General features: G+C 46.3%; 10 protein-coding genes across 10 annotated transcripts; 5 read left to right on the forward strand and 5 right to left on the reverse strand.

The window, feature by feature from the left end:
- Positions 1-376: 376 nt before the first annotated feature.
- On the reverse strand, positions 377-1,266 carry N7478_012708 (MIP/aquaporin family protein; the record flags this gene model as incomplete). Its single annotated transcript, XM_056928918.1, has 3 exons — positions 377-541; positions 607-1,163; positions 1,224-1,266. The coding sequence occupies 3 exons, from the start codon at positions 1,264-1,266 to the stop codon at positions 377-379; spliced, it is 765 nt and encodes a 254-aa protein (XP_056772280.1).
- Positions 1,267-4,488: 3,222 nt separating this feature from the next.
- N7478_012709 (uncharacterized protein) lies at positions 4,489-5,404 on the reverse strand (the record flags this gene model as incomplete). The annotated part of the gene is made up of 2 exons (XM_056928919.1): positions 4,489-5,182; positions 5,247-5,404. 2 exons carry the CDS (start codon positions 5,402-5,404, stop codon positions 4,489-4,491), a joined length of 852 nt encoding a protein of 283 aa, XP_056772281.1.
- Positions 5,405-7,228: 1,824 nt separating this feature from the next.
- N7478_012710 (uncharacterized protein) lies at positions 7,229-7,456 on the forward strand (the record flags this gene model as incomplete). The annotated part of the gene is made up of 1 exon (XM_056928920.1): positions 7,229-7,456. One exon carries the CDS (start codon positions 7,229-7,231, stop codon positions 7,454-7,456), a length of 228 nt encoding a protein of 75 aa, XP_056772282.1.
- Positions 7,457-7,548: 92 nt separating this feature from the next.
- On the forward strand, positions 7,549-8,314 carry N7478_012711 (uncharacterized protein; the record flags this gene model as incomplete). The annotated part of the gene is made up of 3 exons (XM_056928921.1): positions 7,549-7,675; positions 7,814-7,949; positions 8,020-8,314. The coding sequence occupies 3 exons, from the start codon at positions 7,549-7,551 to the stop codon at positions 8,312-8,314; spliced, it is 558 nt and encodes a 185-aa protein (XP_056772283.1).
- Positions 8,315-9,024: 710 nt separating this feature from the next.
- On the forward strand, positions 9,025-12,285 carry N7478_012712 (ssDNA endodeoxyribonuclease RAD2; the record flags this gene model as incomplete). Its single annotated transcript, XM_056928922.1, has 1 exon — positions 9,025-12,285. One exon carries the CDS (start codon positions 9,025-9,027, stop codon positions 12,283-12,285), a length of 3,261 nt encoding a protein of 1,086 aa, XP_056772284.1.
- A 659-nt stretch (positions 12,286-12,944) lies between these two features.
- On the forward strand, positions 12,945-14,683 carry N7478_012713 (putative siroheme synthase; the record flags this gene model as incomplete). Its single annotated transcript, XM_056928923.1, has 2 exons — positions 12,945-13,266; positions 13,323-14,683. The coding sequence occupies 2 exons, from the start codon at positions 12,945-12,947 to the stop codon at positions 14,681-14,683; spliced, it is 1,683 nt and encodes a 560-aa protein (XP_056772285.1).
- A 293-nt stretch (positions 14,684-14,976) lies between these two features.
- N7478_012714 (aromatic ring-hydroxylating oxygenase subunit alpha) lies at positions 14,977-16,347 on the reverse strand (the record flags this gene model as incomplete). Its single annotated transcript, XM_056928924.1, has 2 exons — positions 14,977-15,457; positions 15,521-16,347. 2 exons carry the CDS (start codon positions 16,345-16,347, stop codon positions 14,977-14,979), a joined length of 1,308 nt encoding a protein of 435 aa, XP_056772286.1.
- Positions 16,348-16,972: 625 nt separating this feature from the next.
- Positions 16,973-18,679, reverse strand: N7478_012715 (putative transcription regulator (RTG2); the record flags this gene model as incomplete). Its single annotated transcript, XM_056928925.1, has 1 exon — positions 16,973-18,679. One exon carries the CDS (start codon positions 18,677-18,679, stop codon positions 16,973-16,975), a length of 1,707 nt encoding a protein of 568 aa, XP_056772287.1.
- Positions 18,680-19,224: 545 nt separating this feature from the next.
- N7478_012716 (uncharacterized protein) lies at positions 19,225-19,990 on the forward strand (the record flags this gene model as incomplete). The annotated part of the gene is given in 2 exon segments (XM_056928926.1): positions 19,225-19,932; positions 19,943-19,990. 2 exon segments carry the CDS (start codon positions 19,225-19,227, stop codon positions 19,988-19,990), a joined length of 756 nt encoding a protein of 251 aa, XP_056772288.1.
- A 1,540-nt stretch (positions 19,991-21,530) lies between these two features.
- N7478_012717 (nitrogen permease regulator 3 family protein) lies at positions 21,531-24,085 on the reverse strand (the record flags this gene model as incomplete). The annotated part of the gene is made up of 2 exons (XM_056928927.1): positions 21,531-22,903; positions 22,960-24,085. The coding sequence occupies 2 exons, from the start codon at positions 24,083-24,085 to the stop codon at positions 21,531-21,533; spliced, it is 2,499 nt and encodes an 832-aa protein (XP_056772289.1).
- Positions 24,086-24,329: the final 244 nt, after the last annotated feature.

The following is a 24,329-nucleotide window of genomic DNA, read 5'->3' on the forward strand; positions in this document are numbered from 1 at the left end:
GGAGAAGAAGAAGCACAGAAGCGGGAAGAAAAGATTTATGAGGGATGTGGTTATGTAAGCGTCACGTGCTGACTCCGGAATTGTGGAGCCCTTGCTTTCCGGGATGTCAACAATTGTTGATTAGCACATTCAATTTACCAGAGGAGATGGCTTGTTCGAATCTTAAAATTCCTGTTTATTACTTTAAACATTCAAAAGACCACAGACAACAAAATGCATGTCTTTCCTATGAAGAACCTCCCCCGGTGCTTTCAGAGTGAATCTCTTTTCTTGAAGTTTTGACTCAATTTTTCGAGATACAATCACTTGGACTCTTTCAAACCAGTACAGAACCATATGTTCATCAAGTCATTTTGGGTTCAGATTGCACTGCCTATCACACAGGGCTTACGACAACTAGATTTCTTCCATGTAGAGATCCAAACAGTCTGTGAATGCCCATCCAGGGAGTGTTAATTGGACTATCCACTCCGACGTAGAGAAAGAAATCATATACACATCCACCGAATACACAGCCGAGGAAAGGTGCAACCATCGGGACCTATAGAAGAACCTTGGAAGTTAACAAGAGTAATCGGATACCAAGGGAGGGGGGGGTACACATACCCAAAAGTAGTAACCACCCGCCTTCCATACTTCATGGCCGTACCCAAGCATATAAGATATGAGTCTTGGACCGAAGTCTCTGGCCATATTGATTGCGTATCCCGTTTCCCAACCAAAACAGGCTCCAATGCCAAAAATCACAAAGAAAAGAGCGAGGGGCATCAATTTTCCTGCCCCGAGGTTATTGTTATCTTTAAGAGCAAAGATCATGAACATCAAGATAGCGCTTGCCAGGAACTCAGAGAAGAATTGACCGGTCTTTGTCATAAATTCTGCTGGGTAAGTACAAAAGATGCCTGCAGTGGCTGTCATTGAATAGCCAGGCACAGTGCGAATACTTGGTCCACCTTCGTAGACGTCGATGGCAGATTTGTAGTTACCGTACACAATTGCAGCTCCACACATGGCACCGAGGATCTGCGCAATTGCATACACGGGGAATTTGCGCCAGGGGAAGCCTCTGAAAATGCAGTTTGCGAAAGTGACGGCCGGGTTTATATGCGCCCCCGATGATCCACTGGCATACACTCCCAGCATAACTCCCAGCCTGTCCGAAACTTGAAATTAGTGACTGAACATCATATCGGCGGTAAAATCATGCGAAATATAGAACTCACCCCCATCCCCAGGATATCGATTGATAGTCTCCCTTCTGCCCATGGCTAAGGAGAACTTGTGCGACAACCCCGTCACCAAAAAGAACCAATATCAATGTACCGAAGAATTCGGAAAAGGCATCGCGACTGTATGCTCTAATCCTATACCAGATCAAAGAACTCGCAACAAAAATATCAGATTCAGCAGCAAGTTCATGCATGGATTCTCTTTCTTTGCTAGTACCAGTGTATATGGATTCGAATGTCCTGTCATGACCCCCAGCAGGGCATATCTCTTTGTATATATTCGATATTGGTTCGGAGACGGTATTGGACCAAGAACCCATTGTAAAAGACCCTCTTAACAATATACTTTGTGGCCAAAGTGCCAGAGAGTTCAGTTTTGTTGCCAGGTGGAGAGGTCAGCAGATGAAGAATAAAGATAAGCCAGGAACAGAAGAGAAACTAGAATCGTCACGTCGCAATCCTCTAGCAGTATGGCAGTGTTGATAGAAGATAATTGTGCAACCCCGAAAACTCAAACAATGAATTTTTGGAGGCCCCTTCGTCGAAAATCAACTCAAATAAGTTGAACACGAAGTTTCAGTGCACTGGTAAAAGCGTGTTTCTTCCGTTGTAAAGCAGCAAGAGCATGGCGCGAGTTACAAATTTCCAACGCAGATGGGTCGAGAATAACAATATTCACAAACTCCAATAAAGGGAAATTTGGAAGAAGTAGGTAGGATAGCTTTTTCTCAATTTTGTGAATTATCTTGAAAGGTCTTTGCAGGACAATTAAGTTATTCGCTTTTTCGGCGCGTTTGTCCAGATCCGTTTGACTGGGAAGCATTGGGCAACTCTTGATTGGTTTGACCGATTGTCTCTTCTTCTCGCTATTTTCAGGTAAGTCAGGCCTTGGAATGTTCCTCGCCTCAACCGTGACACTGTACTCTGCCTAATGTTTCTATTGGTGATTGTCAAGCATTGCCATATAGAAAAGCTTTGCTTGTCATGAGCTGCGGCCAATCATTAGATTAGCCGCAATCAAAATTTCTTCAATTTTAAGTTGTAGCACACAAATAGGGTCTTCTTAGTCGAGAATGACTGGAGCCAAAATAGCGTTCATATGGTATTGAACAAATAGAAAGAATTTTGCGGTGCGAAAATTTGACAAAGTCCTCGGGGATGACAGTACTACCAGTGCAAAACGCTTGGCAGTATTCAACGCTTATTCTATAGGCGGATATACATTAATAATTATGGTTCTCCATAACCAGACTTGTATCACCACTGCGCTAACATGTGTGCAGATTCTAAGGTTTTAGTGTCACCGGGAGGAAGGGGCAGGGGGTCAGTTTTACATGGGCGTTGTATAGACTTAATTTTCAGCGCTCTAAAAATACCCAAAGAGTTTATCCTGCCTGGAGGTGAAACAGAGAGAAAAGGGAGGACACGGCTCTGGCAAAGGCTTAGAGACTAGATTGGGCATCCTCGCTGCATTCGCTGCATCACACACACTACCCACCGGCGGAACCAGACTTTTATGCTAAGAATTGCCCAGTGGACAGGTAGGATTATGATTCAAACTTGCAGGATTTTAATATGGGCTGAATTCGGCTACAAACGATATCTAATCCACATATGCTACATTCCTACAGCTCCGACATGTGCTAGACCGGCGCCATAGCATAAAAAGAGCAACAAGATAGTGGGGAGGTAAGTGGTATTTATGTACTAGTATATGCTTCGGTGACTTGAACTTTGATAATGCTACTGGTTTTTAAAGCTTGGAACCTCAGGTTGCATTCGATGTTGGCTTATTATGTAGTTCCGAGGCTTAGGACATCGTAGACACTAGCACTAGTATTCCATTCCCGATATACAACCCCAGCCTTGAAATAGTATACTATATTCATACTCACCAAGTTAGAGTAGTACTAGTACTATGTACACACGCACCGGCACCGGCTAACAGATACTGTTTGTATTGGGAATTGATTAACGGAACAGCCCAAGGCTTTGAAATTAAACACGTATAGGTATTATAGGCACATATAGACAATTGAAAAGGGCGAATAAAGTCAAAAGGCAGGCAATTTGAAGAAAAACCTAGTTATTGAGGGGGCAAGGAAGCGCCAGAGATAGGGTCATCGGAAACCGCAAGGCTTGGAAGTGCCATTGTCCAGCCTGAGCTAACCAGGCTCGGCAGATATAAATAACACCTAGATGATGTAACATCATATCTCAACCTTGGAAGCTCAGGCTGGACAGCATCGTATGAAGAGCGAGACCTCATTAGGTCCACTTGGGTACATGTGCACTTCGAAGCCGAACGACTAGGAGTTAAGAATTGCATAGATATCAGAGATCCTATTCAAATCATGTTCTTTTCTTTGAGCTGCGTTTCTGCATTAAGAATTATAGGCAATCGATCATTTGAAGGCCGGATGATCATTGAGACAAGGCGCGGAAGACTGAGTGGCAACATCAATGTATGAAAGTCGACCTTCTTTGCCAGATTGAAAAGCACTTAATCTTTCCGCAGCCTCAAAGCTATACTGCGGGCCATGATAATCATATCTTGCCCGAAGCAGCCACCATATGCCGGCCAAAGCAATTAACCCAGTGACGATGACGCTTGTGTAGTTCATATTCTGCACAGAAACAGGTAGCACAAGTGGAAAGCAGAAGAATACCACAGTGACCATGATGTACAATAATGAAATAATATTTACCCCCATACCAAGCTTTTGCCCCATATAAAATGGACCGGGGACCATGTTCCCGCGTCCTGACATAACATGGGGTAAGATAGCACCAAAATATGAAAGAGTGCTCAGTACGATAAAAGAGGATATTAGTGCTTGAAACGCGGTGGTGCTACCGACATAAATGCATCCAAGGCAAGTAACAAGAGCACTCATGGCGACCGTTGCACGTACTGGACAGTCGAGTGTGGGATGAACATGAGCAAAATATTTAGCGAAGGGCGTCGCGTTATCTCGAGCGAGACTCCACCACATCCGGCCGCCAGTCACAAATGTGCCAATTAACGTTGGAAAGGTCGCAATAAATAGTACGGCAATGAGGCATATAGCGCCTGCATTTGAACCTGTTGCTTGTCTGTATATCTCGGCCGTTGGAAAAAAGCCGATATCGCTACTGTATACCGCATCAAGGTCATCAATTGCGTAGAAAAGAGCAACCAAGTATATGAACGAAGTCGTAAACGCGGTGAGCATCTGAATCATTATCCCTTGAGGAACCTTGGATTCGGGGTGGCAAACTAGGTAGAATGAATAAGCTTTGTCTTCGATTTGATCATGACACAAGTTGGATCAATACTAGTACCTTCTTCAGAGAGATGACTGATACAATCGGGTGTTCCGACAGCAAAGGCTGCATTCAGTAGCCCTGTCATAAAACATATACCATCAGACCAGCCACCAGTATTGTTATGATACTCAGTCCAGACTTGCGAATTGGTGGCATGTTCGTTCGGCATTACAATGAGCACGACAACCGTGACAAGCAGTCCACACATCGAGAGACCCAGTGCAATCCGGTTGAGCTGGGGGATAAATCGATTTCCAAAGCATACAATGGCGCAACAAGTCCAGTTGACAATTTGGAAAACCACAAAAACTTGCCATGATTTCCATCCCGTGCTAGGGTGCTTGAGCAGATACATTGCTACTGCCTCGTTACCCAACATGGAACTCATAGACGAAGCGGATAAAAGCCATGCACATGCATTGAGATAGCCGGTGAAGAAGCCAGCAGCGCGGCCCCGATTTCGGCTTAATACAGAGGACCAGTAGTACACTCCACCAGCTGAGGGCATCGAGGAAGCCAATTCAGCTAGTGATGCGGAAATCGCGGCGTAGAAAATGCTGACGAGAATGAGACTGTAGATGACAGCCATAGGGCCTCCATTTTTAAGAGCAGCCACGATTGTACCGCCTGTTGATGCCCAGGAACTAATTTTGTCTTGTTAGATATTCGATTCTTCTACCTGTATTCATTTGATGGCCATCAACGCACTTTGCAATAACAACACCCAGACTCGTCAAACTCCATAGCCCGAAGTTGCGTTTCAATTCTTGCTTATGTCCCAATGCTGCCTCCAAGCGCACCACATCGATTTCGCCCTTGGTTTTTAAAGGATTTACCCCATTCTTTGCTCGCTCCTGTTCCGCCATAACCGTCGTGGCCATCTAAATCGAGCGGCAGATCCGCCTCGGGTGGCTCAAAAGCGTAGAGGAACGGGTATTGTGATTGACGATAGGAATAAAGATGCATTTAGGGGAGATAAAGGAAGATAAATATTCTGTAAAGGGTTCAGCGCTAACGCATGGATTAAGCGGCCTGACGTGCATCTTCCCAGGGAAACTTAAGAGTTCAATGCCAGTGATGGTCCATGCAAGGGGTTAGCCATATGGTCTCCACGTGTATGTATTATATGATACAGTACAGAAGGGCGAGTCCGAAAGGCGCTCGCCGGTGAAATATTATCGGTCGGGAATTTCCAGGTCTCAAGGAATGTTGTGGCGATAAAATACTAGACTGTGCCCATGTGGAACCCTTGGAAACTAGTATTAAAACTGCACAACCCCGGATCTCGAGAGGTGGTGGTATGTATCACTTTACAAACATATGCTGAGAGGGTTCAAATGTTGGAAGATCTGCACAGAGGTGGGCTGGTTCATTCTTGCAGTGGAAGTCTTGAACTCGGAGCAGCAAATCAAATGGGCTATGTTATATTTTGCTTTTGTCTCTATCCAATTCGAGAAATTCAGGGGTAATATACTGTATGTCATGGCGCACATATCGAAAAACGCGAGGGGCTAGCCAGGGATGGGGCACCATGGTGGGCTTTTCGAACCTTGGGAATCAGGTTTTAGAGTACTCCAAAGTCAAAAATGGATGGGGCGATCGAAGCTATTGAACTGCATACTTTGGGCGCAAGCGCAACTAAGTCCCAGGCACAGACGGATAAAATTGCCCCTTGTTAGCTCTAAGGATTGTTGATCAGCTGCGCCGAATCATCGGCTTCACTTCACGACTCTTAACAAACGGTCTGTGGGTAGAGTTTCTTTTTCACTAAACCTGAGGCCATATTACAGGTAGGGACCGTACGTGATATATCACATTGCCACCACGCAAGAATTGAAACTTCAATAAACCCATGCACCATGCAGTTTTCTCCCATGGACGAGTGATAGGACCAAGTAGAAGCTTAGAAAGAGACCACTGACTCGAGTGAAAGTACCAGTCCATGAGTTCGCCAGGCAATTGACGGAGGAAGAGCGGATGACTTGGGAAAATGCATGTTCCTTTCGACTCGGTCGGCTCTTGATGTGGGTCACTGCCCATCATGGCGGATCCACTTGGACCCTCTGAAACCCGAAATGGTAATTACAGCCAGGTTCATAGGTTGCTTGTTTTTACACATCTATCTATTGCAGCACTACCACATGCTTCGACCACGGACGTTCCTTCCTATTCCATTTCTCTGAATCTCAATATCTCCTTCCCAGATTCATCCTCACTGCTCTGCCTCTCGGACTAATCCGTTAATTGATCTGCACCCGAGAGTGGGTCAAACCGAACAAATGTACAGACATGCAAACACGGTCCCTGTGCACTCTCTCCATGTAGCTATACTACAATTCCGGGCTTCCCACTACTACTACGACTGCTACTAGGCTGATTATTTTTACCCAATTCAAATAGTGGCCTACTTCTCGCGACCAGGGTATTTCTTATGGAGGTGTTAGCTTGCCAAATTTACAATAAATCATGCTGCACAGTTGGCGTATGAATACCTTGCACAATAGGGGCGCTACAAACATCCATGGACGCAACTTGAAGCAAAGAACCGCATAGCCACGTCACACCCGCATTCATACACACAGTACCCCGCTCTGCGCCTGCACCTGCGCCTATATAAGCACCCCAGATAGTATTGAGAGGGGTTCAGGTTACCTATTCGGTATAAACCAGGTCAGAACTACATCCACGCTATGCCTCAACGCTCAATCCTAGAAGATAACCTCCCTCTTGCCATCTCGCAACTTCGAGCTGATAATCGAGCTCCTGTCGTGAGCGAGCAAGTAGAAGGTCGCAATAATCGAGTTTTCAAGGTTGATTTCCCAGAGGCGAGAGCTGGGCTGTACGAGTGCCAATTAAAATCCGAGCTACCGAATCGGAAGCTATCACGTTTTTCGTTGAAGCGGACATTGGTGTATTGAAGAAGCTTGAGACAAAGGGCTTTCGATGGTCTCCAAAGCTCCACGGGTATAGCTCTGCCTTCGACAATCCCACCGGGCACCCTTTTCTTGCTATGTCTTGGATTCCTGGAAGTCAGCTTATACGGACGGAAGATGTCCCAGAACGACCTCTTCGAGACAAGATCTTAAATCAACTTGTCGAAATACAAACATCGTTGATTGAGTGCACGGTAGAGACTGGTATGCTCTTTAAGAGACCCGCCAGAGAAATTCGGCTAACAGATGACACAGGTGATGTTGGCCAATAAGACCGTTTCATAAGAATAATCCAGAATAAATTTGATCGAATCCAAAACGGTAGCCTACCTGAGCTTACAGAGCGTGACGTCTCAGAACAGATGGACCTTCTCCCAAGTGTACTTCTACCTGAGCTTGAGAATGCACCTTTCGCCATAGACCATGGCAATCTTGGGCCACGGAATATCATCATCGACGAAAATCATAATATAGTCGGGTGCGTCGGGATTTGTCTATTTAGCTTACACGCACCATCTTACTAGACTAATTTCCCTGAAGATATTTAGTGTCATCGATTGGCTTCTGGCTGCGAAAGTCCCCTTTCAACAAGCGGCTTGCCTTCCTGCCCTCCTTTATCCAGATGATATTAGCAAGCCGGCATCTGCCACTCTTAAAGATGACCGTGCGTATTATACTGCGTTTATTCGATCCAAAAAGTCGGAAGTGGCTAAGTGGATTACCCCTGTCATATGTGCCGAGGACAAGGAATTCCGCACTTTCTTCTTGGACTCGATCAGAAGTAAATCAGTGCATAAAGATATGGCACAGGCTAGATGGAGAGCAGCCCCTGCCTTTTGTTAAGTTAGCAGGGAATGTGTCCGACGCCTTAATGTATACTGAGGAGATGGCAATGTGCTCAAGCTTTAGTTAAGATGTTATCAATTCGAATCATGCTACTGCGTATCTGTTTTTGAGATGTATTTACAGCTCTATTGAGCCTGTGTTACCCTCTATGGCTTGTTTAGTGTTGCCATCGTCGCGGGGATCCAAATAAGTGATGAGTGCGGCAGCGCAGATGATCTTACTATGTGATACCTATCCATAGATATGAATTTGGTCAGCCTAAAAAAATAAAGAAAGAAATAACTTCAATGCATCCTCAAAAACAAGCCAGATGAGGCGTGCACAAGTATACACTAACTTAAACATCGGCCGGGCCTTGTATACCTGAGGCATCAAACGCGAATATGATTGTTCCGCTTCGCTCCGTTATTAAAACCGAGCACCGACCACCATGAGAATTCATGAATCGATTGTCTCAACAACCTGTTACCTGGTGAATACTATCACGGACTGTTGTCCAAATCGAGCTCACCGAGGGCTGGCTTGGTTATGTTTCTTGATGCTGCTTGGAGCATGTAGCATACAGTAATGTAGGGGCGGCCCTGGAGGCAGCAGGATGGCAGAATGAAAGCGGTGTGGGTATGATCTGCTTCATTTCGTCATCTTTAGCAGAGCTAATCAAGGCATACTGTTTGCGCTTTCCCAAATGCTCATTTACCTCCCTTATCATGGGTGTTACTGGTCTCTGGACAGTTGTCCAGCCCTGCGCCCGACCCATCAAGCTCGAGACTCTCAATAAGAAACGGTTGGCTGTCGATGCGTCGATCTGGATCTACCAGTTTCTAAAGGCAGTACGCGACAAGGAAGGAAATGCGCTACGAAATTCCCACGTCGTTGGATTCTTTCGGCGAATATGCAAGCTTCTATACGTGGGCATCCGCCCGGTCTTTGTTTTTGATGGCGGCGCTCCAACCCTCAAACGAGAAACGATAAACCAGAGAAAGCGAAGACGCGAAGGACGAAGAGAGGATGCTTCGAAAACTGCAGGGAAGCTGCTCGCGGTACAAATGCAACGGCTCGTAGAAGAAGAAGCGGAAGAGCGAAGGCGGAATAGGAAGCGAGCCAGAGGAACCGAGGAGGAAGTCACTGGTGCCCCCGTCTATGCGGATGAAGCCTTCATGACCGAACAAGAGAAGCAGAAATCGAGGAAGTTCAAGAAGACGGATGCTTACCACTTACCGAACTTGGATATCTCACTAGAGGAAATGGGCGCTCCAAACGATCCACGGATCATGTCCCAGGAAGAATTGGAGCAATATGCAAAGCAGTTCCATCAGGGCCAAGATATCAATCTCTACGATTTCTCTAAGATCGACTTCGATGGTCCCTTCTTTCTCAGTCTTCCAGCTACCGATCGCTACAATATTTTAAACGCGGCTAGGCTTAGAAGCAGACTGAGAATGGGTTATTCCAAAGAACAGTTGGACATCATGTTCCCGAATCGCATGGACTTTTCCAGGTTCCAAATCGAGCGAGTCACAGAGCGCAACGATCTTACACAACGTCTTATGAATATAAATGGTATGAACGGAGAAGAGGCATACTACAAGTCTGGACAGCGGGTCGCCGGCGAGCGTGGCAGAGAATATGTTCTTGTCAAGGATAGTCAACATGAAGGGGGCTGGGTCCTTGGTGTGGTGGGAAATAAGGATCAGGGCCAAGAGGACAAGCCTATCGACGTTGACAAGATTGGTCTTCCAGACACGGTATGGGCCTCTGATGAGGATTCCGCTGAAGACGAGTTCGAAGATGTACCGATTGAAGGCCTCAATCGTCTACCTAAACTGCCTGTTTTGCAACAAGGTGTTTTTGACTCCTCACTTCCAAATGCCATCGATAAACTTGAGTCCGAAAGCTGGGTATCGGAATTTCAAAGCAAGCATCTGGAAGATGAATCCCTCTTTGTTCCCGCCGAAGACGTCCTTGACAAAAATGAGTCTTTACGAAATCGGGACCAATATGAATCTGACGAGGAACTCCAACAAGCTATACAATTATCAATGCAGCCCAATCATGACCAAGATGAGGCTATGCTTGATATTCCACTTAACCGCCCAAAGGACACGACAACGTCTAACAAGCCTATGTCTGATATAATTCCCAATGAGAGTGACGATGAGGATGATGATATGAACTTTGCAGCTGCAGTCGCGCAGACTAAGGTCTCCAAAAACAAGCCTAATAAGAGCCAATTTGATGGACCACTCCCCTTTGAATCAATCAAACTCACCAAGAATACCCAAGGAGAGAAACCCGATCATCTCGACAAGGAGTCCGGAGGTTTTTTAACGGGGCCTTTACAGAAATCAAAGAATTTCGAACCTCTTCCACCTTGGTTTTCGGGTGAGAAGTTAGACGAGCAATTTATTAAGGAGACGCCATTCGACCGTTCCAGCAAGGATCAAAGCCCAGAAGAGCTAGGACATCATTTTCTGTCTAACCATCGTCCGCCGGAAGTTATAGACGTCGATGAGCCAACTAATTATAATGAGGCCGTCGAATCCCAAAAAGATTCGAACGAACAAAATCAAACAGACAGAGACTCACATGAGAGTGACCTGCTACATACACATATGCCCACCCAGCCTATGAACGCGATCCCTGGCGGTGACAAAATTCATGAGAGCTTACACCCAAGACACAATATCGAAATCGGCTCTGTGGCGCGAACCTCCTCAAATCCGGAATTGGCAGATAATACCTTCCAGCCTCCAGGGCCTTATCTTACGAGTGAACAAGAGATGGATAAAGAGCAATCTCCAGTCGCTGAAAATTCTCCTCTAAATGAATTTGAAGATGTTCTGCCCCAGGATATCACACAAGAAGCAAACATTGCTCTGGTTGCAGGGTCTATGGTTCCTACGCCACCTCCTCATCATAATCAAGGCGAAGAAGATCAATTTGACTTTAGTGATCCTGAGGACGAAGAACTCATGCAACAGCTTGCTGAGGAATCGGAAGAACATGCTCGTTTCACACAAGCCTTAAACTCGGCAGCCCCTGTTCAGACGCCTTTTGATTACGAGCAAGAACTTAAACAACTACGAAATCAACAACAGAAGGACCGAAGAGATGCTGATGAGGTGACGCAAGTAATGATCAATGAATGCCAACAGTTGCTTCAGCTATTTGGGCTACCATATATCACGGCGCCAATGGAAGCTGAAGCGCAGTGCGCGGAGCTTGTCTCTTTGGGACTTGTGGATGGCATCGTTACAGATGACAGCGATACATTTCTCTTTGGTGGCACGCGCGTTTATAAGAACATGTTCAATCAAAGCAAATATGTGGAATGTTACTTGACCTCTGACTTTGAAAAGGAATACTCACTTCACCGTCGCAAACTTATCAGCTTCGCTCATTTGTTAGGAAGCGACTACACCGAGGGTATCCCCGGCATTGGGCCTGTGACCGCACTGGAAATAGTGACTGAGTTTCCAAGCCTCGAAGAATTTCATGAATGGTGGACCCAACTTCAAATGGGCGTAAACAAACAAGATGACCCACACCTTGCATTTCGAAAGAAGTTTCGCAAGAAAGCCTCGAAGATTTTTCTACCGCCTTCATTCCCAGACGAGCGTGTAGAAAACGCCTATCTTGAGCCGGAGGTAGATTCTGATCCTTCTCAATTCCAATGGGGCGTGCCAGACTTGAACGGACTGAGAGCCTTTTTGATGACGACAATTGGCTGGAGTCAGGAACGCACTGACGAAGTTTTGGTTCCTGTGATCCGAGATATGAATCGCAGGGAGCAGGAAGGCACACAGTCAAACATTACACATTATATGCAAGGTCCTCAGGGTGCTGGTGCATTCGCACCGCGGGTTCGTAGCACGGGCGTGAGCCGTATGGAGAAAGCGTTCGGTCGACTTCAGCAGCAAGCTCAGGTGGCTCGTCGCCCAGATGGTTCGAATGAACAAGGCCAGTGAGTAAGCGGGTAATCTAGCACGATCCCCTCTTAGCTTCACGGGTGGAGTTTATATACTCTCATAAAGTCGTCGACAGATGTTAAAATAGAAAGAACAATAAGAAAGCAAACGCAAGAAGCGTGCAGCCTCCCATACATACTATTGTTGGCATGGTGTAGCATAGCCCGGAGGGATACTAGTTAGTTAACCTATTCGGCAAGCGAGCGGGCCAGGCAAGTGAGCAGGCCTTAGTAGTCAGGCACCAGTATCTCCATCGACTGCTTATGTCATCGTGACACAATCACGCCATCTTGCACTAAACCACTTCGGGCCAATCCACAGTATAGAAGTGTAAAAAAGAAAAGGGAAAAAAACCCACTAGATATGGATCATGGGTCAATGGAAGATTCACGGGTGCCAATATCCATTCTTACATGATTGTTGTTATTCTCCTTTCTTCAACAACATCCCAAAGGTGACCAGCATCTCCGAAGGCATCTCCGAGGGGGTACTTATTCTGACTACTGTCAAAACGTTTTAAGCCTCTTATCAACCCTTATCACGACCCGTTATCTCACCAATCATCACCAATCGTGACAGACCTTTTACTCAGTCCGGAGTAAAAAGCTTCAAACTGAATGGTAGAGAGGCACTCTACTCTAGCATATCATATAAGAATTATGGATATGACAGAGAAACCTGGTGTTGCAGCACCATTTATGACCGCGTGGAATGTGGAAGCTCATACCCACTTGATCATTGGTGCCAATCCCCTAGCTGCCGCGAGATGCTCGAAGAGTCTGGAGGCGGGAGCCCACCCGATAATTATCGCGCCAGAGACAGCGAATCTTCACTTCACTCTAGTGGAGCAGATTGCCAGTGGAAAAGCACAATGGCTACGCCGCGAATTTCAAGATGAGGATTTAACTACATTGGGCCGCGCAGAAGTTGATGGGGTGGTAGACATGGTATTCGTAACTTCAAGTGGCAGTCATGATATAAGTATGTGGACAATAACCCCGAGCTTGAAATGTATATCTATTAATGCTTAATATCAGGCTCTCATATTTCTAAGCTGTGTCAACGGTTACGCATTCCAGTCAATGTGTCGGATGCACCCAAGTTGTGCTCATTTACCTTACTTTCAACTTATTCAGATGGCCCACTTCATGTCGGCATCACAACATCTGGTCGTGGATGCAAACTTGCATCTCGTTTACGAAGAGAAATCGCCGCTTTTCTCCCCGCCAATCTCGGTCCTGCAATTGATCGACTTGGGGCTATGCGACGTCAATTATGGGAAGAAGATCATGCCGCCGGGCTTACGGATGTAGCTCTTGAATGCGATGACGATGACATTACAGGCCAGAAACACACATTCAATAATCTCGTCACGGAGGACGATGTTGCTGCTGCAAGAACCAGAAGAACACGTTGGCTCTCCCAGATATGCGAATATTGGCCTCTTCGAAAGCTTGTCTCTCTGACCGATACGGATATAAATGGAATTCTCCTGGCATATTCATCAAGCCAGGTTAATAAGCTAGAAGAAACTGTCACGACCGGCATTTCGAAACTGGGGAAGATTGTACTCGCTGGTTCCGGTCCGGGACATCCAGATCTTCTCACACGAGCTACTTATAACGCAATTCAAAGGGCCGACATTATTCTCGCCGACAAACTTGTCCCGGCCCCAGTTCTAGACCTTATTCCTCGCAGGACAGAAGTTCATATTGCTCGCAAATTCCCCGGAAACGCAGACCAAGCACAAGAAGAGTTTCTACAAATGGGTCTTGCCGCCCTCCAAAAAGGCAAGCAAGTACTCCGGCTAAAGCAAGGAGATCCATACCTTTACGGTCGTGGAGCAGAAGAGTTTGAGTTCTTCCGAGGAGAAGGGTATATTCCACTCGTCCTTCCGGGTATTACTAGCGCGATGAGCGCATCTCTATTCGCTGATATTCCCGCGACGCATCGTGGAGTGTCAGATCAAGTATTAGTCTGTACGGGTACTGGGAGGAAAGGTGCTGCACCACAACCTCCAACATATGTTCCAACCCAAACTGTTGTGTTTCTAATGGCACTACATCGGATTTCCGCCCTGATTGAGTCTCTGACATTACCTTCTGATGATATCATACAGCCACGAGTTCTCTGGCCGAAGGAAACACCGTGCGCCATTATTGAGAGAGCATCATGCCCTGACCAGAGGGTCATTCGGTCTACCTTGGAACACATTTGTCAAGCATTTGAGGCCGCCGGCTCACGGCCGCCGGGGCTGTTGGTAGTTGGGGCCAGTTGCCACGTCTTGCACCAGCCCATTGGACAAAGATGGATCATTGAGGAAGGCTTTGATGGGTTAGAAGAGCTCCATGGAGATTTGGATGCCACTGGGCTTCTGATTGATCAAGTTGTGAAATAATTGGACACGCATATGTATATATAGCCTGAGCTTGCATGAAGTTAAGAGTTACGAACTTGAAGATCATAGAGATACAACTTACTGCATCATGATATACTTGCTTTCTCTCTCTGCGTCTTACGCGGGTATTTACCTACTAGCACGTTAAAGCCGATATATACACTCATACCTGCGAATTTTAAATAGGGAAGCCAAGTTCATAACTTAAGTTGGCATTGCAAAGGTCTAGCTGCCTAGGTCCAAACGTGGATTCATGATTACGCTGAAATACGACTAAATATGCAAATCCATCATCAATAGGCCAGTGCCTCTTTACTACCGGACTGGCATCCTCCTCCGCAACAACCACCTGCATTTGTCTGTGAAGAACAATCGGATCCCTTTTTCTGCGTCGTTAGGTTGATACAGAAATCCATGTCATCTTGGCTGGTCGTTGCGGTGGTAGGAAGGGCTTGACGTGACGGCCAAATCTCTCGTCCAGTTCCTTCCTCTCGTTTATGAAAGTCCGTTACAATATCTCGAACAACACTCTGAAAGTAGAGAGGGCCTTTCTCCATTCTCGGATGAAGTTCGCCGTTGACAAATACTCCCGTATTTAGATTCTTTTGAGCTTGAGTACAGAGCTCTTTGTCTTCCGCCATAATCCTTTTGAACATAGTGTTGACTACATCGAAATCCTCACTGTTGGAGTCTTTCTTGCGGTATACTTCGTACCGCATGGAACATGTAGTTGGCGAAGTAGGAATGAAGCGTTGCATGAAGAAGAAATGAGGTCTATTATTATTTTAATTAGAAACTGTTCAATTTCGATCAGACATGGCAAAGAGGAGAACTCACGAAACAGTCATGGATGCATTAGGGAAGTAGTAGGTGCTGGCGATCGTCATGCCCTTTGCAACTTGCTCTGGCGTAGTACCAGGATTATGGATTATGCTACCATCCTTCGTATCGACATCATAAGTCTCAAGATCAGCCACGGATGGCACGTCGGGATGGGCAGTTTGGCAATGATAGCATTCATTGTAATTGTCGGCCAGGATTTTCCAATTAAACTCTCCTTCCATATCCCAGGTGTGATCAAACTCATATTCGTTGAAATCGAAGTCTTTGAACCGCGATTGTAAATCGATACCATCAAAGTCTTGCTCCCAAGAAATTTCAGGCTTCTCGGCACTGTCTAAGTTTACCCAGATAAACCCATTACCATCAACGTGGGTATGAATGGAAAATAGTCCATTCTGTGACTTATCAAAGCCCGCCAGCTCTTGATAACCAGGGGCCTTGGCAAGCTTGCCATTCAAGCCATAGGACCAGCCATGATATTTGCAGGAGAAGATCCGAGTGGATCCACTATCGGCGTCGTCGGCGACCACTGGGAAGGCACGGTGACGACAGACATTGTGGAAAGCATTGATATTGCCTTCACGGTCACGGACAAGAATGAATGGGAAGCCGGCGATGCTGTACTTTAAATAATCGCCGGTATTGGCCAAACGTAGTTTATTTGTGGTCAACAGCCATTTCCTGGAGAAGATTGCTCGTCGTTCAAGCTCATACATCTCCTGAGAGGTGTACCAGTTGGCAGGAAGGGCTCTTGTGGTAAGATTTGCATTAGGACCCTTGACCCCAGCAGGATCTGTAAATCCCAAAAAGCTTTTGAGCATTGACGGCATATCGGCTCAGCAATGGTGAAATTCGCTTGGTACAATGAGAAGAGAAATAGAGAAAAAGATGTATGAGGGAGGGCTCAACTTCGCGCTGAGTAGTTATTGCCAGGAGGAATTTGCGGAAAGAAAAACACACTGGTCATAGATGTCTATATAACAAGATGTATAGTTATCAGTAGTAGTTATCACAAGCTCCGTTCACGGGCCGGCGTAACCCGTGGAACTACTAAACCTTGGACACGCCCACCCGCCCATGTGATCGGCACCCTGTATCTACCCCCGCATATCAATGCATATCAATGACATCTGAGGGGAAATTGTCGAATAAGCTTCGTAGTCATATTTAGATTATGATTACCAGCCATATTATGACTCGGTGAACGGTTTGCCTTGCCGAGTTGGCCGGGTCCACCTGAGACGCCACCCCGCCTCAATGACCCGTATGCCCGTGTTTTCTTTGATACTTCCAAGATTGGGAGGATTTATGCGTGTCACCTGCTAGTGGGAAAGACGTCTGAGTTGAGAATAGAACCATATGGATTCATGCAACCGTCCACGGGTAGAAATGAACATTTAAATAAAAACCGTGGCGGGATACTAATTACTACCCAATAGATCTTATCTATTGTAATATGTCTTCTTCTTGTACAAGGACAACCACTTTCATGCCCCAATCTCCAATCCAATTCTTCTTCTTCCCCACCTTTTCGATCTTCTGCACGTCGTGCTTCAGTTCTTCTTTAAGATTAGTTGGGTCGTATTCAACCCTTTGAATGGAAATTGTCAGCTCCAGCCCATCCTTCTTGCCTTTTTTCCCCAGTCCTTTCACCCACCGGGCAGCGGGAAGAATACGCGGCTTGGAGGAGTCAATGGAGCCAGTAGGATACAGCTGACTGAGAACAAGGCCAACTTTACCAAGGTATCGCGTCCACCAAACCTCATCTGGGGTAAGAATACCTTGCAAATGAGATTTAAAATCCACGTCACGTGGCGGTAACTCTCCGCCATACCGCTCTTGGAGCATGAGAGCCAAGAGGGCTCGATGTGAATGGGGGATACCATGTGTCGATGCAAGGATTCCAGTACTCGTGCTATATAATGCGGCGCTTGACGATAACTCTTTTGACATGGTTGCGTGGAAATAGAGGGCATTGGCAAATGCTTGGATCAGGTGTACAGTCATAGAAGATGGAAAGGTGCGATTTTCTGCTGGTCGTGGTAGGGTAGCCAAAATCAATGCCGCGATTGATTGGGCAGAGGAAGGCGCGTACGCGGCCGTGGCAACCTCGAGGGGATCTTTCTGGCGGATAAATGGGGGCATTTCTCGAAATAAGAGCCCCTCTCGAACTCCTCCTTGGCAAAAATGGGCTTCTTTGATGCCATAAGGCAATGATTCGGCTAGAACGTTCACCAAGAATGCGACTGATGGAACTTGCTTACGCCGCCTATCAGACACTCGGAATATCTCATGTGCGGTACGAGCCACTTCTTTGAGAGCTTCGGTATTTTCGAAATCCTCCTTGGGCGCCGAATACCCATTGATGATTGATATGGGATAGCTCTGACCACGAGTCTGATGAAGATATAAAAGAAGATAACCCCAGCCCCGAAAGCCCCCGCCGGAAAGATACAACAGGAATCCACCTCTAGCACGCGCCTTTTTGATCATACTTTCAGGGACCTCCAAGCGCTCAAATGCGTCACGGAAGTTACTCGCCATTTCTTCGCGAAATTTCTCTTTGGCCTTTTCCGCTTCTTTTTTACTCTTGCCTCGCTCCAAATCGGCCAGTTTCTGTGTCAGTGCCGCCGCTCCATAGGGAAAACTGACTGATTCTTGGGGACTAAGGTGTATGTTGCCCGCGTGAGACATGATCCATGTCATTTGCATACTTCCTCCTCCCAAGTCCAGAGCTAGCCCTTCCACGTCAGAGAAACTGCTGGCAATGCCCCATGCTCCAACAATACCTTCTTCTTCTTTTCGCAGCATTTGCACGGATAGGCCAGTTTTATAGAAAATCGCATCAGTGAACGCCGTGGAATTGATTGCTGTTCGAGTCGCTTCAGTAGCGATAATCCGGATATTGGAAGACGGAACACCAATTTCCACACAAATAATTTGAAAACGAACGATGGCGCTGACGACACGATTGATAACAGATTTTGGGATCGGAATACGATCTCCTGTGTCTGTGTCAATCTGCGCTTCGTACAAGGAGATATTGACCCGGTGAAAATGGACTGTAGGGATAACGCGCGTTGTTGGCGCGGAAAGATTCGAAATTGAACATCGAATACCATTGCTGAAGGTGTCAATCCAGCTCAATGTCATCACTTAAGGCAGGGGACGCGGCGTTGCAATTACCTTCCCATATCTATCACACCATGCAGCTGGTCATTTTCACCCGGAGAGAAAGTCTTGTCTCTCTCCTCGGGTCTGGGATTACTTGGAAATTGATTGCCACCACCCATGTTCAATGTTTGTCTCTCTGGTGTAGACATCGTCCTAAGGTCGTGTGGGGCACAGCATATGATGTCGTCGATACGGATGTGGTGGAGAATGTGACGGGAAATGGTTCCTCCGGTAGAATGACGAGAATGCCTGGGCGGGGCTGGTAGCAGCCCTGGAGGTAACTTGAAAGAGACGCCGGCCACAACTATACCCGAAGAGATGGCCCGACGAGTGCCAAATGCCAGCGACTATTATGAACATAGGGATGGGTACGATACGATATCGCTAGATTTTTGAGTTATTGCTAGTTTACTAACTAGTTATGTGTTAACGTGATTCCCGGTTGCCCGGGCGCCCCGGTTGCGCGAGCGGCCCCATCAAAAATCCACTTTCAAAACAATCCTTCTTCTTTAACCACAACAAATATGCCACCCCAATGCTCTGATCGGAAAAAAAAGCTCGTCGAACAGGAGGGTCGTCTTTTATTAGCTATACAAGCTATAAAAGATGGTAAATATGTCTCTGCTGCTGCTGCTGCGCGGTCTTTTCAACTACCAGTCTCAACTTTGAAGGCCCGGCTAAATGGACGTCAATCATGTGCCGAACAGCGACATAGTCGCCATATTTTCTCTGAAATTGAAGAAGAATCAATAGAGAATTGGCTATTAAGCTTGGATTCAAGAGGTGCAGCTCTTAATCTCTCTATGCTGCGAGATATGGCCAATATTCTACTCCGTGCGCAGAAAAATATACCCTCTACTACCACCCTACCTAGTGTTGGTAAAAACTGGCCTACAGAGTTTATTAAACGACGCCCAAATCTCTCTAGTCGATTCTCACGACGATGTAACTATAAGAGTGCGCTTTCAGAAGATCCTCGAATTATTAAACCATGGTTTGATTTGGTTCAAAGAACAATCGAAAAATGGGGTATTGTTTCGGACGATATCTTTAACTTTGATGAGAGTGGTTTTGCTATGGGAATTGGTTCAACACAAAAGGTTATTTCTTCGGCAGAATACCATAGTAAAAGACACCTTTTACAAGCTGGAAATCGTGAATGGGTCACTATGATTGAATGTATTCGAGCTTCTGGAAGTGTTTTGCCTCCACTTTTCATTTTCAAAGGAAAAGTTTTTCCAGAATATTTACGCCCTTGTCTTCTTCAAAACCAAAAAGGATCTCGTTTAATTATGAGTGAAAATGGTTGGACTACCAATACAATTGGTTTATGGTGGCTGGAACATCATTTCATCCCAAATATTGGGGTAAGAGTTGGGAAATATTGCCTACTAGTCCTCGATGGTCATGGGAGTCATTTAACCCCTGAATTTGACCAAATTTGCGAGAAAAACCAGATCATTCCAATCTGTATGCCTCCGCATGCGTCTCATCTTTTACAGCCTTTGGATGTAGGCTGTTTTTCAGTGTTAAAAAAGCTTTATGGTGGAGCAATTTTAAACTTGATGCGGAATGGAGTCAATTCTATCGACAAAGAAGATTTTCTTGAAATAATTTTGGATGCAAGATTAAAGGCTTTTAAAGGCCCTACTATCCAAAATAGCTTTTTAGCTACTGGATTAGCACCATTTAATGCTAATAGGGTCTTAGAAAAGGTTATATAGGGCTAGGCCTATAGCAACAAAAAAGGCATATGAACCTTTCCCAGTCCTCTCTCCTTCTTCATATAGATTCAAATTTAATACTTCATTTTGCATATAAAATTATATGTAATACTAAGTATTACATTTCTGCATTACAATTCTATACAGAAGGCAAATCCACTATCTATCTGCACTCAGACTGACATTTCGAAGGAATTTTATAGCCACATGTGCACCACCTAAGTTAAAAGCATACTATGTATACGCCAGAGACTCGGAGAGATATAACCTTGGAATTATGGCACAGCACTTGCACTGGCACTGACATGGATACCATTTTATTTTAATCACGACCAAAGATTCGGCGGCTCCAAGACCTCTATCGAGGGAACAGACTTGTGACCCTAAAGATCAAACGCCAGACTCGGAGGGCCAAGGAGCCTCTAAAAAGGGGAATAAGCCGCTTGGATAGGCGAAAAGAAGCGTTGTATGTGCTATTCATATTATGTATACCTGTTATGTACTACTAGCAGCCACAATTAGAACTGCAAGGACACGCGAACGGTGTCCAGATTGAGTACGAAGCTAATAGAGAGAGTGAAGATGTAGAGATTCAGAGTGCTCAGAGTGCTCCGTAGGATAGTAACGTTCTGTAGTATGACTTGGTATTCGGTTTTGCACAGGAACTAATTGCTGACCTTCCAAAGGCCAGCTCACAGAAAGATTATTATACATGCTGCTAACTACTAGACGGAATCTTCCATGCTCCGCACCGTCTATAGTGTAGCTGTCATGTTGACAGCTTGAGCGTTGATATCCGTGTCGGTGATATGGCAGTATGCGGAAGGCCCAGAGGGTCTCACAGTTCGACATGTACCTGATACTGTAGGTATGAAGTTCTTGTTTAAACCCGGTTTTAAGTTTTCTTTCCCCCGCTAATCAAGCTCCGGCTCAACAGCTGCTGATTGCTCACAGCTACCAAGGATGATATAGATCAAACTCAGAACTGGCCACTGATCAGAGAGAGAAAAGAATTAACTTTGTTTTGAATCTCAAAAGGTTCCTATGTGCCCCAGTCTATTTGTTTAAACGCTAGATTAATACAGTACATAGCATGAAAAATAATGCTACCAATGTCGAACACTGACCAGGACCTGTTCCCTGGCATCTGGCTCCAATGAACCCGTCGGCCCAGTTCCAAAGCCGAGGCGAGTGAGAATCTGCCACACTAATTTTTTTTTCAGATTCTCTCGGACCGAGATTTTCTCGAGTGCATCGCATCCATTGAAATACTTTAAAAATAACGGCCAATATATCTTAAGCAAGGTTTGGAGGTCTTTTGGTGCGATATCCGGACTCGCGCCGTCAGAGAGCTGAGTGCCACTCGCCTTGTCAGGAAATCGAGAAAGAATCTCATCTAACCATCGGGACTCAAGTGAGGATGCTCGATGTGGGGATAGAATCAAAGATGAAAGCCGCAGGGCGGTGGACCGGTCAAGGAGCTTGTGGGAAGTACGGAGCTGTGCGTGCGGGTCATGACGACTGGGCATTGTAGTTTCGCCTCCACTACTTTGGCTAGCCAGTGAAGATGAGGATGACGACCCTGCATCATCGTCGTCATCCTCGATTTCTGTATCGTCTTCGGCCATGTTGTTCGGTCTGCTTTTAGCAAGGTAGCGATCCACCTCTTCTTTGCGGAGAGCCATTTCCACTGCCAGTTTAATTTCGGGGGTAACTTTGATGCGAGCAAACGTGCGCAGTTGTGTTACCCAGCCTCCTCGAAGGAGCCATGCTAAAATAGTAAAATATGTTTCTTTGTGATCTTTGCTGGGGATAAAACTTCCATATGATCGAGGAGTACCACTGAGCGCCGATAACATTTTTGGAAGACTAGGAAGCGTAGGAAAAGCCGTCTGGTAGGCGACTGTTGCCACTTCCAGTTTGCTTAAATCGCAATTGGGAGAAACAATGTATGTGTCCCGTTGGTGAATAGGAGGAATGGCCCGAGCTCTGCGCCAGTACACCAGATGACTAGCTAACATTTGGATAGTAGAGAGTGGTATTCCAGAAGAGACAGAAATTTGAGCGAAAGACTTTGTCGGTTTTGAACATCGAATATAATGTGCCAAAGCCGGAGCAAGAGTGCCTCCGGAAGTTTCGATGTCCTTTATAATAGCGGTTTCGCTATCCAGGAGAAGCAAGGCGAAATGTTTTGCAAGAACTTGGTGAGGCGCATTGTTATTATCATCAACCCCATGTGAGTCTACTGGAGTAGCGCTGTCTGCTGTTGTCAGCCAGAGACCCGGATATGATTTGTCTGCCGGGCCAGCTAGGTATGGAGTGGAAGTCAGCGGGGGGATTTGTAGCGATATTGAAACGTCAGGGCTGAGTGAAACAGAAGCAATCTTCGACGCCGATATACTGGTGTAAACTGTATATATCGCCCTCGCCAGCGAGGATTGGTTGATTAAGTCGGAATAGAGATTATGGACCGATGACTCTGCAATAATCTTGTCAGCGCAGACCATAAGAAGATCTGTGGGTGTAAGAACATACTTGACTCTCGCGCATTTCTACGCATAGATAATATATGTTGTGATTCTTTCCAGACATAATCTGTTCGAGCTTGCTCCCATTTTAGGGCCTTGGCAAACTTCTTAATCACATTTTCGTAGATTTCCTTAACGCGTCCGGAGTACTCAAGTAAAGGAGGGTCCATGACAAAAACCACATTAAACATAGTCATATGATCTTTATCCTCTGGGTCAAGAGAATCGTCATCCGACTGCTTTCCAAATTTCGTATTGTTGGTCACAGAATGGCGCTTCGTATCAGTGGGCGAAAGCGTCAACTCAGTGATGGTGGCAATACTAGCCCCCATATCAGGCGAGGCAACTCCATCGTCATCTTTCGAACCCTCAAGATCTTCATTGTGTCCCAACTCCCCGCCATCCCACTCTGAGTGCGTTTCCTTGTTTTTCTTCCTGCGTCGCTGCTTGGCCCAGGTTCCATCCTCGCGTATAAAAACGGGCCACCCGACAAGGGCGAGATCATTGATCCCCACCTCAAATCTTCGCTTATGCCATGATCGGGATGGGCTTAGCAGCTTCTCCCACACACTCCCCGGTAGCCCCAGGAGTGCTTCCCAGGGTAGGCGGGACGTTCCACCAGGACCATCGCGATCAGATGCCCCATCGTCCTCGAGATCGGATCCCGCACCACCTCGTTTCCGAAGCGATGAGGCCCGACCCGACCCCAGGGACCCAGGGCGCTGGGGTTCTATTATTCCAGCGTTTGGCGACACTGAGATAGGCAAGTTCTCATCCACGATCCCAAAGTTACTCGCGCGTCTGCCAAGAAGCGAGTTCGGCCCACCCGAGTAGCTTGTGTTTGCGCCCTGGCCCTGGTTTGGAAGAGCATTCTGGCTCTCAGGCTCTCTCTCCTCCTCCTCTTCGTCTGAACTCAGACCGCTGTCGTCGCTCGAACTTGAGTCTGTATTCTTCGTGCTTTGTCGGCTGCGCGTGCGGGAGATGCGCCGTCCGCCTTTAGTGGTTGTCTTGAGACGATTCTCGCTGAGCGGGTTCGGGGGGTAATGAAAGACCAGTCGGGGTCCAGTGCGCGATCGCACGATTAGAATAATAGCTACCAGGCATGGGTCTGGTGGTCGGGAGATTGAAGACATCAAGTGGATTGAGCCAGCGGGAGACGATCAATGTTGGACCTGTAAGCTCGATGTTGCTGTGAGCGGAACTCGAATTCCCCGCAGATGGATAAGCTCGGACCAATCAGGTGTAGTAGCTAAACACTTCGTATGTAGACATCTGGACTGGTGGTCCCGAGGCCAGCCGTGCAGATTGTATTATGTAGTATGGAGGCAGTATGCACTAAAGCCTGCGAGGAGAATACTATTCAACTGCATCTAAGTC

The sequence above is a fragment of the Penicillium angulare genome (genome assembly GCF_028827245.1).
Source record: "Penicillium angulare strain IBT 27051 chromosome Unknown utg000012l_segment0_segment0, whole genome shotgun sequence".
Lineage (NCBI taxonomy): Eukaryota > Fungi > Ascomycota > Eurotiomycetes > Eurotiales > Aspergillaceae > Penicillium > Penicillium angulare.